The sequence below is a fragment of the Zingiber officinale genome, chromosome 3A, assembly GCF_018446385.1.
Source record: "Zingiber officinale cultivar Zhangliang chromosome 3A, Zo_v1.1, whole genome shotgun sequence".
Taxonomy (NCBI): Eukaryota; Viridiplantae; Streptophyta; class Magnoliopsida; order Zingiberales; family Zingiberaceae; genus Zingiber; species Zingiber officinale.
Genome location: NC_055990.1, coordinates 144,570,229 through 144,585,192, shown reverse-complemented (window position 1 = coordinate 144,585,192; position 14,964 = coordinate 144,570,229). Strand labels below are relative to the sequence as shown.

The window sequence follows — 14,964 nt, the reverse complement described above, 5'->3', positions numbered from 1 at the left end:
CTTCCTTCTGTTTACCTATAAAAAAATAATGGACGAATAGATCTCCAATTCATCAATTGATTACTTTTGCCTCTATCCCCTCAAAATTGGACGGAAGCGAGCGGACGGAAGCGAGCGAGAAGCATGGAATCTCACAATCTCCCTTGCCTTCTCCTCCTTGGACTCGTCGCTAGAGCACTCCGCCTGCAACACCGAACAATCTTCCTCATCCCGGAGTCTACCTGATCGTCACCACCTCCTCTCCTTCTCCCCTCCCGCCCCTCTCCTTCTCCCCTCCCTCGCCACTAGCAATCACAATAGGAGCGGAGGTCCAACCTCGTGACCTCGGCTTGCGGTCTAAACACCGACAAGAAGGTGGCGAAGTCCTTGAAATTCAACCCATCAATCATCTTGGAAGATTGGAAAAACGGTGGAGAAATCCCAAGAGTAAGAAAACGATGAAAGTGACGGACTTGGGAGAGGGGATTGAGGGAGAACTGGGAATGGAGAGGAACTTGTCGGGGATGAAGCTTCTGTCAGCGCGATTGAGCTAGTAGCAACGATTGTGGAAGGCGACGATCTCTTGCCAAACTGAAAGCAGGAACAAATCAAGAAAGAACAAGTACCGTTGCTGGGCAAGAACGAAGATCAAAGACAGTACATACATAGTTGCAGTGGTCTTGGACCTTGCAACCTCATCATGAGTTAAAGCCTTGCGACCTCGCCTCGAGGTCACCGCTGAGCCGCCTATGAGTCGCGACCTCGCTGCAGTCGGTCGTCGACGTCGCTGCTTATCTTTCCTTCTCCTTGCTTGCTTGTTATCCTACTTCTTTCCGTTCCCCTTCCCTAGGGATATGTTTCCACTATGAATTCTTTTCTCTACTTCACCTGCGCCTCTGAATAAACAAAGCATAAGGGAGTCTCCTCGGCAGATTAAGAAAGCTAGAGTGGATCAGATGATAGCTTACTGATCATCGTGACCTTCGTACAGGCATCTCACACCTCAAAGGTGAATTCGATTGCTTCTTGTGTGGACATGTTGGGCATATGTCTAAGTTCTTCCCTTCTGGTGAGAGACCACTGCCAATCTGTAGGAGACTCGGTTATAAAACTATTGACCAAGTAGAAGCATATTAGTAGTCCATGGTGGGTTTAATTTTAGTACAGGTTTTATTAGGTCACTAAAGGTCTTGAAGCTTTCTGACAGGTAGATTGTATGTTTAATGATAAAGAGTACCTACGAGATGTGTTAACTACACTACACAAGATTACGGCTCTATGGCTGCTCCTATACAAAGAAGAAAAAACTAAGATATTGACAACAATTTTTACGTATGAGAGCTATGTCAAAAGGCTTTTTGCTTCCTTTGTGTAAATAATCTATTGCTTTCTAAAGTTAATTCAAATTGCACATAGTTTTAGTATTTCCATCTGATATAACCTTAATTTTCACAAATTAGACAAATAAAATAAATCCTGCTTTCCAATTTTTTATATGCAAAAAATGACCCAATAATATTTCATATGGCTTCAGGCTTCAAGTACATCCTTACACGTTCACGAATCTTATTTTCCATATAACGGATTATCCGTATCGCCGTCGCGTGAATATATCGCCCCGCCACCATGTTCCGTTATCGGTCGCTGATATACTCTGTAAATAAAGAAGAAGAAAACCTGGAAAACCCATTTTTTGATTTTTTTTTTGGCCTTTCGATAAATAGCTAAAATTAGAAGAAGGTAAAGAGTCCGTTGGCTGTTCTTAATTTCTTTCTCATTTCAATTCCTCCCTCTCTCTCTCCCTCTCTCTCTCTCTCCCTGGGGTAGATTTCCATGGTGATTTTACTTCCTTCTTCTCCTCCTCCTCCTCCTCTCCAATTCCTCTAAATTAATAGAGTAACGCTCTGCGCCATCTCTCCGTCTCCCTCCGCCATGGCATCCCTGTTTAGGGCTCGCCGCGCGGCGTCGGAGGAGGGCGGATCGGGCGGGAAGACCCTCCGCGACCGGAGAGGAGGCCGGGCGATCTGGACCTCGCCGTACGCGCGACCTCCCCGACTCGCTCTCCCGGCGCCTCCACCTCCCGCTGGGAGCTCTAGTTGGCTCCTTGGCCTCGTATCCGGCGCCGGAAAGATTATATCTTCCGTTTTCCGCTCTGACAGCAGCTCCCCCGAGTCTTCGGCTTCCTATTCTTCCTCCTCCTCTTCGGGTTACTCCTCTTCGGATTCTGGTTAGTTGTTTCTTACTTTTCCCTCCTTACGAAGAGATTGCTAATGTTGCATCCCGCTGTTTGTCTTTCTCTCTTCTGCATATGTGATTGGTGTAGCAGTCTTTGATTTCTACTATTAGGTATCTAGTACTCGACACAGTTTTAGGAAGGAGCTACTGTTCCATGATTTTAACGCTCTTTCTAGTGCAATCATGCATTTCCTTAAATTCTTCTTGTCATTTGAACATGGTTTGAATGGATTGGAGTAATGTGAACTAGTAAATTTGGTTACATGACTAACTTAACCACAAAAATTTAACCGATGTTGGACTTGCCCTATATACAATTTTACATTTATAACACTCTTCTTCATGGCCCAAGATCAACCCGTAGATTAGCTGAGGGTATTTAACGTGCAGAATTTAGACCAGAAACCACTTCTGATGCCATTTTTTAGTTAGATTAAGTGACCCAAACCTTAATCACTTTTAGCTGCGCTTCTATATTAAGAACAACTATTTTATTGTCATTGCAATGATTATAATAGGAATTGTAGTTACACTAGATGTAGTAGGAACATTTTTATGTTAAATCTGCAACTTATTATACTCTTAGAGAATGTCCACTCAAAACATTGCGAGTGCATTTTATTTTGCTTCCTACTTTCTTAAATTGTAGCGCCACTTGGGTTTATTTGCATATCTTTCTATGAAAAAACAGCTGCGCTCACTACACATTGATGTGCTTGGAAGAGTCACTTCATGCAACGTTACCTTTTGATAACTAAAGTTCATCCCTGATTTTTCTCCTATGCTCATATCTTAGTGGTGTGTCCTTAATGTTGTACAAGTCTATTCCTGTCTTTATATTCAACATTTTTATTACTCAAATATATTATCAGAAACATTATTTTAAAAAGCTGGAGCTTGAATCACATAAGCAGCTGCGTAGGCAGATTTTGATAGGGACCACATTATTACACGTGGCATATGCAATCTACATAATGCAATTAAAAACTTTATTTGGATCATTTAAACTAATATAAACTAAAGGAAATTTACCTAAAACCCTAAGTTATCTATTTAGTAGCTTGTAATATGTAAATCTTAAACTTAAACAATGTTTTACATGTGATAAATACTTTAGATGTCAATATAAATATTTTTAATGTTTCAATACTGACTGTATAAGCCTTTATAGATGTCCCTGCGTATCATATATGTGATATAAAGTGGGTTGAATGCGTACTGCCTGCATATGCCTTTTGAGAAACCTTGATTGGAAATTATCAAGAGCCCTATGCTTTTGCAACGTCATTAAAATGTTTTTTATTAGTACTTTGTGTCTACAGGCTCATTTGCAGTAAGTGGGGATATTCAAGTTCACTCTACATGTTGCATTTCCTGTAGTTATGGTGTTGTTCTTTTGCATGCTTAATCGTAGATCCTAAATGGAATTCTATGCAAAACTATATGACTAGGACATTTAAACTCTTAATCTACTTTAATTACCTTAATTAAAGTTGAATATGGTCTTTCACTACCTTTACTAGTTACACCTTTAACTAGAACCAATCCATTTGTGATCACCTTTGAACATGCCCATAATATCTAAATTCATTTCTCTCAGTTTATCATCTATTAGTGCTATGCATAATTCTTGGGATAATTGTGATTTTGAAATTATTTTCTGGTAATTTCACAAATCATCTTAGCAATATCATCTCACCTACATTATTTTTTTTTTTAAGTGTTATTTTTCAATTGACTCAGCACATTCTGATCTTTAAAATATGATTGACATCACAACAATTTCATAGAACATCTCTTTTATTCTAAGGTGCACCAAACTTAAGAAGCTGTTAGTAGTAATAACTAAAATAATAATTGTCAAATTGGTGAATCCAAAATAAATGTTGAATTAGATTAGTTTGATTCTGAAGTATGAATAAACGTACAATGATTCTATAAAAATTTTCTTTTAGCCTAAGGGGCACTAAATTTCAGAAGCAGGCTTAGTAGTAATAACTGGATACAATAGTTGATGTTTGTTTCATCTCACATCAAATTGGTGAATCCAAAATAAATGTTGGATTGGTTTAGCTTGATTCCAAGTGTTAGTCATTTTGCTTTGACTTAATAATTAGCCAAGGAAATGTGTCTATTGATTCATCTTAAGTTTGATTTAGTTCCAGCCAAGTTGTAAACTTGAATAGTCTTTGATCATTCATTTGAATTTGACTCTGGTTGGCTCGTGCATTTTGACTCTAGTCAACTGACTTTGCCACTAGATTCCCTTGTCCTTGATTGGCCTCTGAGAATGTTCAACTGTTTGTAAATCAACTGTCTTACATTTTCTTATCATTGTTATCTAATGTAATAGCAACTAGTACATATCTCATGATTGTCTCAATACAGAGAAAATACTATAATTACAATCTGAAATCTTTTGGTTGAATGAGCAACTCTGTTACTGTTCTAAATTTGTTCCTTTATTAGGGTAGTAGTAAGACTACGTACAATAGACCCAATGTGGTCCGATCCTTCCCCGGGGCTCCACATTGATGGGAGTCTCGTACACTGGGCTGCTCTTTTATTGAGGTAAAGGTACTAGAGGGCAAGGAAACAAAGGGAAAACTGAAGGGTTTTGCTTACTAGGACCATTAAGAGGACATGTTGGCCTCGGTAAACTTAATTATCTTATTACTAAAAGAACAAAATGTCTGTCTGTTTGTATTTTCTTAACTTTCCTGCATGTTTTGCTTGTAAAGGATATGTCAGTCAGATAGTTTTGCATGAATCTCCTTGTGCCTGTAACATGGTTTTGATTTGTGCAAAAAGTTATCTGATTTTTTTGTCTTTGCAGATGAAGACGAGAATGTTGGTGCACCTAAAATGCTAACTGGACCCAATCAAGTAATTGCATTAGAGTCCCATTTCCATTTGACTATAAATGTTATCAGTTAATCAGCTTATGTGGACTGAAAATCATGAGAATTTTTACAGATGTTATATTCACTTGATTTTTCACAATATTGTGCTCTTGATTCTTATGCCTTGAGAATCCATTAGTTCTCCATTTTTCTACAAAGTTCTATTTTAAATTTTTCTTAGTAAAAGAGGAAGTTGTTTCTATATGTCAGGGATTGGATAATTCACATGTGGTTCCTGATCGCGTGGAGGGATCACTTGCAATTGTTCCAATAAGTGAAACCAAACTAGCCATTGAGAAGTTGCTCTCGCAGGAGACTTTCTCAAGGTACTTGAGAATATCTTTTTTTTATGCTGTAGGTTTGTTGGCTTTTTGATATCCTTGGAAGACTTCCTTCTGATGCACATAGCACACTTGCATCTTATATTTTGCTTTTCACTTGTGCCTAATTCATTTTGTGTGGATGTAAAATTTTCTATGTTGTCACAGACTAGGAAATGAACTGGCTTTTAACATATGATAAAAAGATGCTAATAATTAGTTACTTTTTATTGGTAATTAGAATTGTTAACATACTGTATCTGTAACATGCAAATCTACGGGGGAGAATATGAATTTGAATTCATGTACAGAAGATGAACTACAGATGTTATTTATTTATTTACTGGTCTTGATGTTATTTATTTAATTTGACAACTAATGAGAAATATAAGGTAAGAGAAGGATTTGGGCATGATTGTTATTACTTTAGAAAAATCTTATGGCATTGCCCCTAGATTATTAATCCAGTGACTTTTGTAGAGGAAAGAAATATCAAGAATTTATAATGATTTGATAAAACTCATGTATAGCAATGTATTTATCATGATAAGTGTGACTGGGAGTGTGACGAATAACGTCCTTATAATTGCAGGTTTACAACAATGTTTAGCTTTTATGTATTTTTTTTCCTATTTTATTATTAAACAAACTCACTTATCATATCTTACATAAACCATAGAGTATGCTATTATAATTGACTATCTCATAAACTTATTTGAGAATAACTTTAGTTGAACTAAGTTGAATATACAAAATATAGTTTCAATAATGAGCAAAAATTGATGAAATAGTTAGGATGGCTGGACATGAAATTTATGCAAGTAGGACTTTTAGATATATTTTGTTGCTCAACTGGCAGTATACATTGATGACAATATAATTAATAGGAAACAAATGGGTGATTAAAAGAGAGGAACTTTTGGAGTGTAATGTGATTGCCGTGTCTCTCTTTGACTTAATGAAATTTTTTTGAGTGTGCAGTGCCATCCACCATGCTTTATGGATGATTTTAGGCTATTAAGAAACATCTTAGAAAATTAATATAACTGAGATAAAAATGTTAAGACGGATGTGTTGGTTTTAAAAAAACAATACAAAAGTACTATTATTGAGAATAATTAGCTGTTGCTCTAATTATGATAATATAGACATAATTGAAGAAGGCAATCAACATATTGTATAGCTACATGAGCTGAATTGAGTAAAGAAAGGTACAAGGGAATACGACCAGAGAAAACTCCATTTAAAATATTAGAAAGTTATTTAATTGACTTGAACTTGTAATGTTGTTCTTGCAAAGAGCTGAATAAAGGGATAAGATCAATGTATGCTACCTAAATAGTTACAATAACATGATGTACCATGATGATGATGATGATAAGTTTGCTTTCTAAATTATATCCTTGCAATTCATTTCTTAAGCATTAATTAAATATCTCTTGCATGAAGCACCATTTGGCATATTCTTTGATTCTTTTTCTCAAAAGGAAAGTACTTTAGCTTAATCATTTGTAGAACCCCACACCTGAAAAACATTTGATGGAAAGATAGAAAGGAAAACATCTTCCAAACTCGTCCTTGTCATCATGAATATCTTGAATCATCAAAAGGCTTCATAATTTAGAAAGTTCCTCTTATATCCTTAAAAGTGATTATCTAAATAAACAACTAATGTAAAATAAGGAAATAGATGCAAAAATATACTGGACTTTGAGTAGCATTTTCAGTTTATGCTAAAATGGTTGTCATCAATATTGGAGTATCCTTTCTCATTATCTGTGTCAACAAAAGTGTCTTTATATTTTTATGCTAGGGACTTATTTATACCACCATTGTAATGTCAACAAGTCCTTTCATTCTTAGTCGTGTACTCTTTTATGCTTCCAGCATACTGTTACATAATTATTTACATTGCTTCAACAATAGAATCACTTTCTTTGAACAATTTCAACAAACACATATCCCCTTTTTTCTTGTCTCTGTTATCCAAGGAATTTTTGATGCTCTTCTTTTAAAAAATGCATTTAACAGATTGCACTATATTATAATCAAACATGTGCTTTATTTGGGAGCTTGTAACGCTTAGCTGATCTGATATTCTACTTCTGCTTCCAGGGATGAATGTGAAAGACTGACTAAGTTATTACAATCTCGAGTGGTTGATTCACCATTAGCAAACAGGGATCTTGGCCATACTGTTGATTCTTCTGGAGCCTGGTTATATTTGAAGCAGAGTCCTAATCTACCTGGATCATTCCCGTACTCTCCCGGTGATCTTTCTCCTAAGACTCCTGCCTTCAGTACACCTGATGTTCACAACCCAGCTGTTATGGAAGCCAAGAAATGGTTGGAGGAGAAGATGCTGCCATCGAACTCCAAAGTTGATCCTGCTCTTGGACCTTGCACTTTGAATACTGATATGCTGCATCATGTAAGGCTTTCTTTTAAATTACTAGCTTCTGAAAACTATTTTGCAGCATCATTTCTCTTTTACACATTATTCTCTCTTAATTGCCTTTGCTTTTAATTCTTCATTTACATGAAATAATTATGATAATTACTATCTCTTCATCACTGCTACCATATCTATTCAAAACCAACATAGTTAAACACTGATTGTTTCCCTTTCTTGGTGCAGCTCTAAAAGCCAATGTTTTTAAACTCCACCCATGGGTTGACCAGGATTAACCATTTGTCCATTTGTTCCTGGGTCAATCCAGCGTAGTCAACCTGTGTTGCCAATGTTTTGTTGTCAGCTACTTGTCAAAATTCTTGTTTATTTTTAAATTAGTTTTTTAAAAAACATGTCCTAATAGTGTTTAATGTGTTTCTTTATTCAAGTATTTATGTTTTAGTGTCTTTTACTAGGTTATCAGATGGTGGATCTTGTCACTTGGTTTTTCTGGGTTTGGATTCACTAATCTTTTTCCATAAGAACATATGTCTCTATCCCTCCTGGTGCGAGAAATGATAAGTGTCGCATAGGGCACACTTTTACCTTTGATATCTGTGAATTTTCTGTCTGAAAGTTCATTATGCTTATGACATGTTTATTACAAATAAAGAACCTCCATTTCCATAGAGATGTTTGAGTAATCTGTTTTAGCCTCCAAAGAATTAAGTGTTGCTATTCACTTTGAATAAATCTTCACAGTTCACAGCATGAAAGTTCTATTTTGAAGTTACTTTCTGTTCATGCATTCTACAGGATCATCCTGATGATGCCTCACCAGTGGATTTGGCTAAATCGTATATGCAAAACCTTCCACCTTGGCAGTCTCCAAGCTTTGATAATAGTGCTCTAATATCTACTATGGATAGAAGGGTGAATCTTTTCCCTGAGAGAAGCAACCATGCAACAAATAGCAATTCTTTGCCATCGTTCAAGGTAAAATATTAGAATATAGGTGATTACACAATTGAAAGTAGATAATGTACAACTGGACAAGCACATTTACTGCTTATGTTGATGGCACACACCCTTTTGAATAACACAACTACATGATGATGTGATTTTATTTAGAGTCAAATATTCTTGCAATTACATGCCACAGATTTCTCTAACTATGCAATTCAAGACATATTGTTGTTTTTTCTTATACCAAACTGATGCTTGTTTGTTTTTGTGCAGGAATTTAAGAGAAAGTATCTTTCGGTGAGGTCACGGAAAAGCCCAGATAGTACTGATAATAAGAAACCCCGTTTGGTAGATGGTCAGTTGGAGAACTATTCCTTCAAACAAATTGATTCCCGGGAATTAATTCAAAGAAAAATTTCAAAGATCCCATCAGAAGCAGTTGGGAATCATGATTTTTTAAGAACAATGCAAGTTTCATCTTCTTTACCATCTGCAGAAAATTTCAATGTGCTTGCTAAATCATTAACCAAGCATGGTGAAGGTCATTGTTCCAAGGATGTTAATTACTCCTTTGAAAGAACATTCAATGCTGATCAGTTGACACAACCACTAGCAGATAAATCCACTCCCACAACCTTTACTTCAGAGCAGAATAAAACACTCGAGACATCAGTGGTAGCACCAAACAAAATTGCATTGCCAATGTCCACTATTAGTACTTTAGAATCCATTGTATCAGATGGACCTACTGATCCTAATTTGCCTATTTGTTTGGATTCAAATAAGGTAGCAAGATTTTTTTTTTGTTTTTTTTACTAAGCATGATACTTGATTTTCCCAGTTTTTGGTATTCTCTGTTCTTGTTTCATATCTTGTGTTATAGTACATATTTTAACATAATAGTTGTATCCAACACTACAAATCTTCTGTTGTCAGGAGGTCAGCAATCCTTTTTTAACTGTGCAAGAAGACATTGTTGAGAATGATGTTCCCCGTGAATCTTTTATTTCTGCTTCAACATCAATAATTCCTGGTGGTAATTTCTTTGTTGAAGAAACATTACATTCCCACGAGGACTATGAGTCGCAGTTTTTAATTTATAAATATATAATTTTGTTTAAATTCAGGAGATTCCAGAGATCCCTTGCCTCATATTGAAAAAGTAATTAAGACACCAGATGGGTAAGTTTATGCTTGGTCATATCACTCATCTTAAGTTTTACTAGTTTCATCATAAAGTTTTTGTGTTCTATTTTAAGATGATAGGCACCTCAGTATATTCCAATCATGGACTAAGGCCAGATTAGTCTTTGTAAGCTCTCTTAAGCTCTTCAAGTGGTTACGATGGACATAGGATTCAAATTTGATTATACGAAACCTCAAGAATTCTTGTGTGAAAAGTAGTACCGAGGTTCAAAATCTTGAACCTTTGAAGGCTCTATTTGAAGTGAAATTTACAAGTGGAGTCCCATTTGATGCTACACTGTTGCAGTCTGATACGAATGATATATCTAATCTAATAAACTAGCACATTGTGGTGGTAACCACTTGCTCTGCAGTCTGCATACACCCTACCCTGGTTGTGTAATGACTTCTTCATTTGGGTGGTTAAGTTAAAGGGACTGAGCAATGGTATGATCTTGCAAGCCATCTATAGAATGAGAACCTATTAGATGATTGAATAGACAATTCGTTTGTTTCTGCTGCTGCAGAATGCTAGCTAAGAATTGCAACCAGCCTTGACAAATGCAGGTGAAGTCAAAATCTATTGGGAAATAGGTGGTGCACATTTTATCATCAACAAGAAGCCTACCCCATTTATTGAATAGTTTCCTTGAAATGTGCTCGCACAAGACATTGTTGATTTGGTGTCTTTTTCCACAATCTTATAATTGTCAATTTAAAATCAGTCAATAGTTCTTGATTGTGTATGATTTATGGTTATTTGATTTGTTAGCACAACTTAGTTATGTATGCTTTACTGACCACTAAGTATCATGATATTTTTTCTTCTTAATGTCAGTGAAGCCGATGATACTACCAATCGCGAGAATATTTTTCACACTTCTAGTGGAAATGAAACTGCTTTTTGGATAGCCCAGGCCAATAATTCTACAGAATTGAGCCTAGATTCAGGTTTCAAGTTCTCTGCTCTTTTTTAGTAATAAAAAAGAAAATTAGAGCTAAAATTTCAGCACTCAAATTCTTTTGTTGCATAGTGATCTGGCAATACCTTGACCCATACCATTCTGTTTCATTACTTGGATTGTTCTATTTCAGTATCTGGCTGTGATGACGACGGCTTGCATCGACCATTAATGTTGGATATTAGTGTCTATCCAATATTGTCAGTAAAATGTCAAGGAATCAATTGGGCAAAAAAAAAAAAAAAAAAATTTGTGCCAAAGATGCTACTCCTGCACTTTAGATGTCCCATTTTTATTGTGGTTTTGTTTATGCATGATTGCTTTAGTACCTGCACATTGTATTGATATTTCTTAAAACAATATGCACTGTGTGTGACAGAGTTAAACCCACTCAACATGATTCCTCATCCTCTGCATGGAACAGAAGGATTGGCAAATAAAGAGTTCTCCACCAATGGGTAAATCCCCTCGAGAATAGATTCCTGGTTCCTTTTCTTCATAATTGTCTTAATCTAATTGCTTGATCTGTTTTCTTCAGTGCGTCCTCAGAGTCAAATCACAATACACAACCTATATGCCTGGTAAACAAGAGTTCTACCCAATGTAGCAACGGTGAACAAATTGTAGTCACAACTGAAATAACAACTTATGCGCCTCTGAGTGTTGATCCACCAGCTGTCCAGAGAATGGACAATACCAACACTAAATCGCAGAATGGCACAACAATGAAGTCAATTGAACATGCCCTTGTCGAAGCTCAGCCTAGCGGTAGAAACCCAAAGAAAAGAACAGCGGTTAGAGTTAGACGAGGAAAAGGGCGTGGACGAGGGTCCAGGTGACAGTCAGCTATATCCTACAACAAGAACGTAGCATAGGTTCCATCTATTTGAGGCCTGTTATATAGTGTAATGGAACTTATGCTGCCCGGTGTACCCTAGTTGTTGAAACAAAAAAACTAGTAGTTCTTTAGTTTCAGTTTATCAGCATCGATTTAGCAAGTTGGTGCATAATTTTTACATTGTGTGTGTTTGTATCATCTTTTAGGTTTTATTATCCGAACGCAGACATAGGTTTGTCACTGAATCTTTCATGTATTGTAGCTGAATTCCATTGAATTAATTTTCATGTTGAAATAAATGTAGCCTCTGTTTCATGTGTTTCTCTTCGAAGAGATCGATTCCTAAACAAAGTTTACATGATCTCCTTGGTCAAATTTGTTCTTCCTCATGTACTGCACATGCCATGAACTAGCAAGCTAAACATTGCATTGGTGTCAGATAACCAGTAGATCATTTTTTGAAAATAATTCATTAAAATATCCTCGAAATAGTATTCAAGTTCTAATTATTCCCTTTCAGCATATTTCAATATCTATATATGTCTTTGAGGATAGCTCAGTTGGAGAAGCAGAGATATTTTGTCTTGTGTTTATCGACGCTCACCCTAATTTTATTTATTTATTTTCTCAAGTGATCAGATCTTTCAAGGTCTCACTTTTAACAAACATATCTCATACTCCATATAATTTACGCTTTAATTGCTTTCACAAATGTGTTATCACAAATGCAATTCCAGAGTTATTTGTAGAATATGAGAGAAGATATTGCAAAGGTTTATTAAGAGGGGCCTAAAGCCTAATTAGAGGCAAAACTTGGGGGTTCACAAATTTCACCCTACTGAATTATTTATCCGATCACTTGGCATGTATTATTTCTATCGATGGTGATAATCATATACTTAAACTATTCAAATTCTTTAATATGAAACATAACAATTTTCATCTCTTGTGGAAGTCAAGTGGGCCGAATACTCCTAATACCTAAGCCATGGTACAACTTCCATCTCCTCCAAATTCTAGAGTTGCTAAAGAGTGATCTTAAAAAGTTGAAGGTGGAGCATTTTCAATATATATCGCAAAGGGCAGCAGTTGCACGTAAGCATATCGAGAATACTCAAATAGATGGGCTACAAAATGGTACTATGACAGATGCATAAAGATTGAGTGAAGTTGAACATAACTTTTGTATTAACGGGCAAAGGTGGACTATTTCAAAGAGGTTGATTGAAACTCTTCTTTCTTTCCTGTTCTTGTGAAGCCGAACAATTGAAGGAATGAGATTATAGCTGCAGAGAAGTTAGATGAGCATCTCACCACATCATTTGCAAAAATTGTGACAACTTATACGAACCATTTCCAATCGCAGCGTGGGACGATGGTGGACACATTTGAATTTCTACATGTGTATGCAACATGGGCGAATGATAGAGCCTCATAAACATTGTAGAACTCTTGGCGTCCGATTAGAAGAGGATGAATATCCTTGTAAAAAAAAAAAAACTTTCCTTGAATTTTACAGTTTAATAATAATCAACACTTGCATAAAAGAAATAAGAAATTTAAATAAAGAAAAGAAGAAGCACAAACGATTTACTTAGTTACAACCGAAGAGATTATTAATTTCAAGGAAGTTGAACATTTACTAAACTCTCCTTCAGGTCGTGAAACCTCTTTACTAGGGATGACAATTTTCCCCGCGGGTTTGGGGCCCCGCGGGGAAAACCCGAAATGGGGATGGGGATCCTCGATTTTTCGGGGATAGGACGGGTTTGGGGCGGGTATGAGAATACTATCCCCATCCTCGAACCCGTCCCGAATATTATTATTATTAATATTAATAAATAATAATATGATTTTTTTAAAAAATATTAATAATAGTGTTAATATTAATATTAAAATTTTTGAAAATATTATTAATAATAATATTATTGATATTGATATTAATATTAATATTATCATTAATAATTATTATTAAATAATAATAATAATATAAATTAAATTTAGAAATGGGGCGAGGATGGAGAATCCCCGAACTCGTGGGTTCGGGTTCGGGGAATCCCCGAACCCGAATAAATGAGAACGGGGCGGGGATGGGAATGGCAAACCCGCCCCGCCCCGCCCCATTGCCATCCCTGCTCTTTACATCAATTAAAGTATTAGATTACATAACAGAACTGAATAGGAATCAATCACAAGTGTTGTTTTGAATCATTGGGACCAGGGCTGTATTTATAGCCATAGTCGAGGCGTCTAGAAGAGTTCCAGGCACCTCTAGGGGGATAAAACTTTATCCCCATTGTAACGAAACGTGTCATGTCGCGTTTGACTAATTTTTTCGGTTTGAGTGCCTGGGTTGTGCCACGTTACATTTGACTAATTTTTCTGGTCCGGGCGCTCAAAAGGTTTCTAGCACCCGGAGTCTGGGCGCCCAAAAGGTTTCTGGCGCCCAGAGTCCGGGCGCCCCGAATAGGTCCAGACACCTCAGACTTGATTGGGGTGCCCCGGATCAAAAAATCAACTGTTTGTTGCTTTCGATCCCAGTCTTCCGCTCCATTTCCGCTCGCATTAGTTCGAGTCTTCCGCTCCGGCTCCTTTCGCTTGGGTGATCTCGGCCATCCGGAATAGGACTCACTTGAACCCAACTTCCGACCCTCTTGAGCAATCTTCCGCTCCTTCTTCTCATCCCTTTGAAATACCGCGTGCCTCCTTCTCGTCCGCCCACGTACTCTTCTACAGCACCTCGTCCCTCAGATGCACTGAGCTCGTCGGCTCTCTTCCGTGTCGTCCTTCTCGCTAGCTGTGTCTTTCGTTTGACTTCCTGTGCTCTTAAGTTCCTGCATACTTGGACACAGGAGTTAAATACCAGCAAGACTTAACCAGACTTGGTTGATCACATCAAAACTACTTTGGGGTACTTATAATCTCTATTTTTTGACGTGAGCAAACTCAAGTTAAGTTAGGGTAAAACCATAAACAAATAATAGTTATAATTTAAGTAAAAAAAATTGTACTAACTACCCTTCCCCTAGACTTAATTTTTACTACTCCCCTTTTGTACATATTAAAAATGGGGATTTTTAAAATGACTTTAGAAAAGTTAAATTTAAAGTCTAAGGAAAAAAATATATGAAAGGTTAAGTTAAAAACTTTGGTTTTACAAACAAAACTCCCTTTTTAAAATTAA

The 14,964-nt window shown here is 36.6% G+C and overlaps 1 protein-coding gene across 3 annotated transcripts; it reads left to right on the top strand.

Moving 5' to 3' along the window:
• The first annotated feature begins 855 nt into the window (after window positions 1-855).
• Window positions 856-12,101, top strand: LOC122052621 (protein KAKU4-like). Of its 3 annotated transcripts, none has more exons than XM_042614237.1 (11): window positions 856-988; window positions 5,051-5,100; window positions 5,328-5,443; window positions 7,553-7,868; window positions 8,646-8,825; window positions 9,069-9,581; window positions 9,732-9,831; window positions 9,923-9,977; window positions 10,819-10,931; window positions 11,322-11,400; window positions 11,481-12,101. In XM_042614237.1, the coding sequence occupies exons 2-11, from the start codon at window positions 5,080-5,082 to the stop codon at window positions 11,779-11,781; spliced, it is 1,794 nt and encodes a 597-aa protein (XP_042470171.1). In that variant the 5' UTR covers window positions 856-988; window positions 5,051-5,079; the 3' UTR covers window positions 11,782-12,101. The 3 variants fall into 3 exon arrangements, with proteins under 3 accessions (XP_042470171.1, XP_042470170.1, XP_042470169.1); XM_042614236.1 differs by lacking the exon at window positions 856-988 and adding an exon at window positions 1,711-2,206 and having other exon boundaries at window positions 9,732-9,828; XM_042614235.1 differs by lacking the exon at window positions 856-988 and adding an exon at window positions 1,711-2,206.
• Window positions 12,102-14,964: the final 2,863 nt, after the last annotated feature.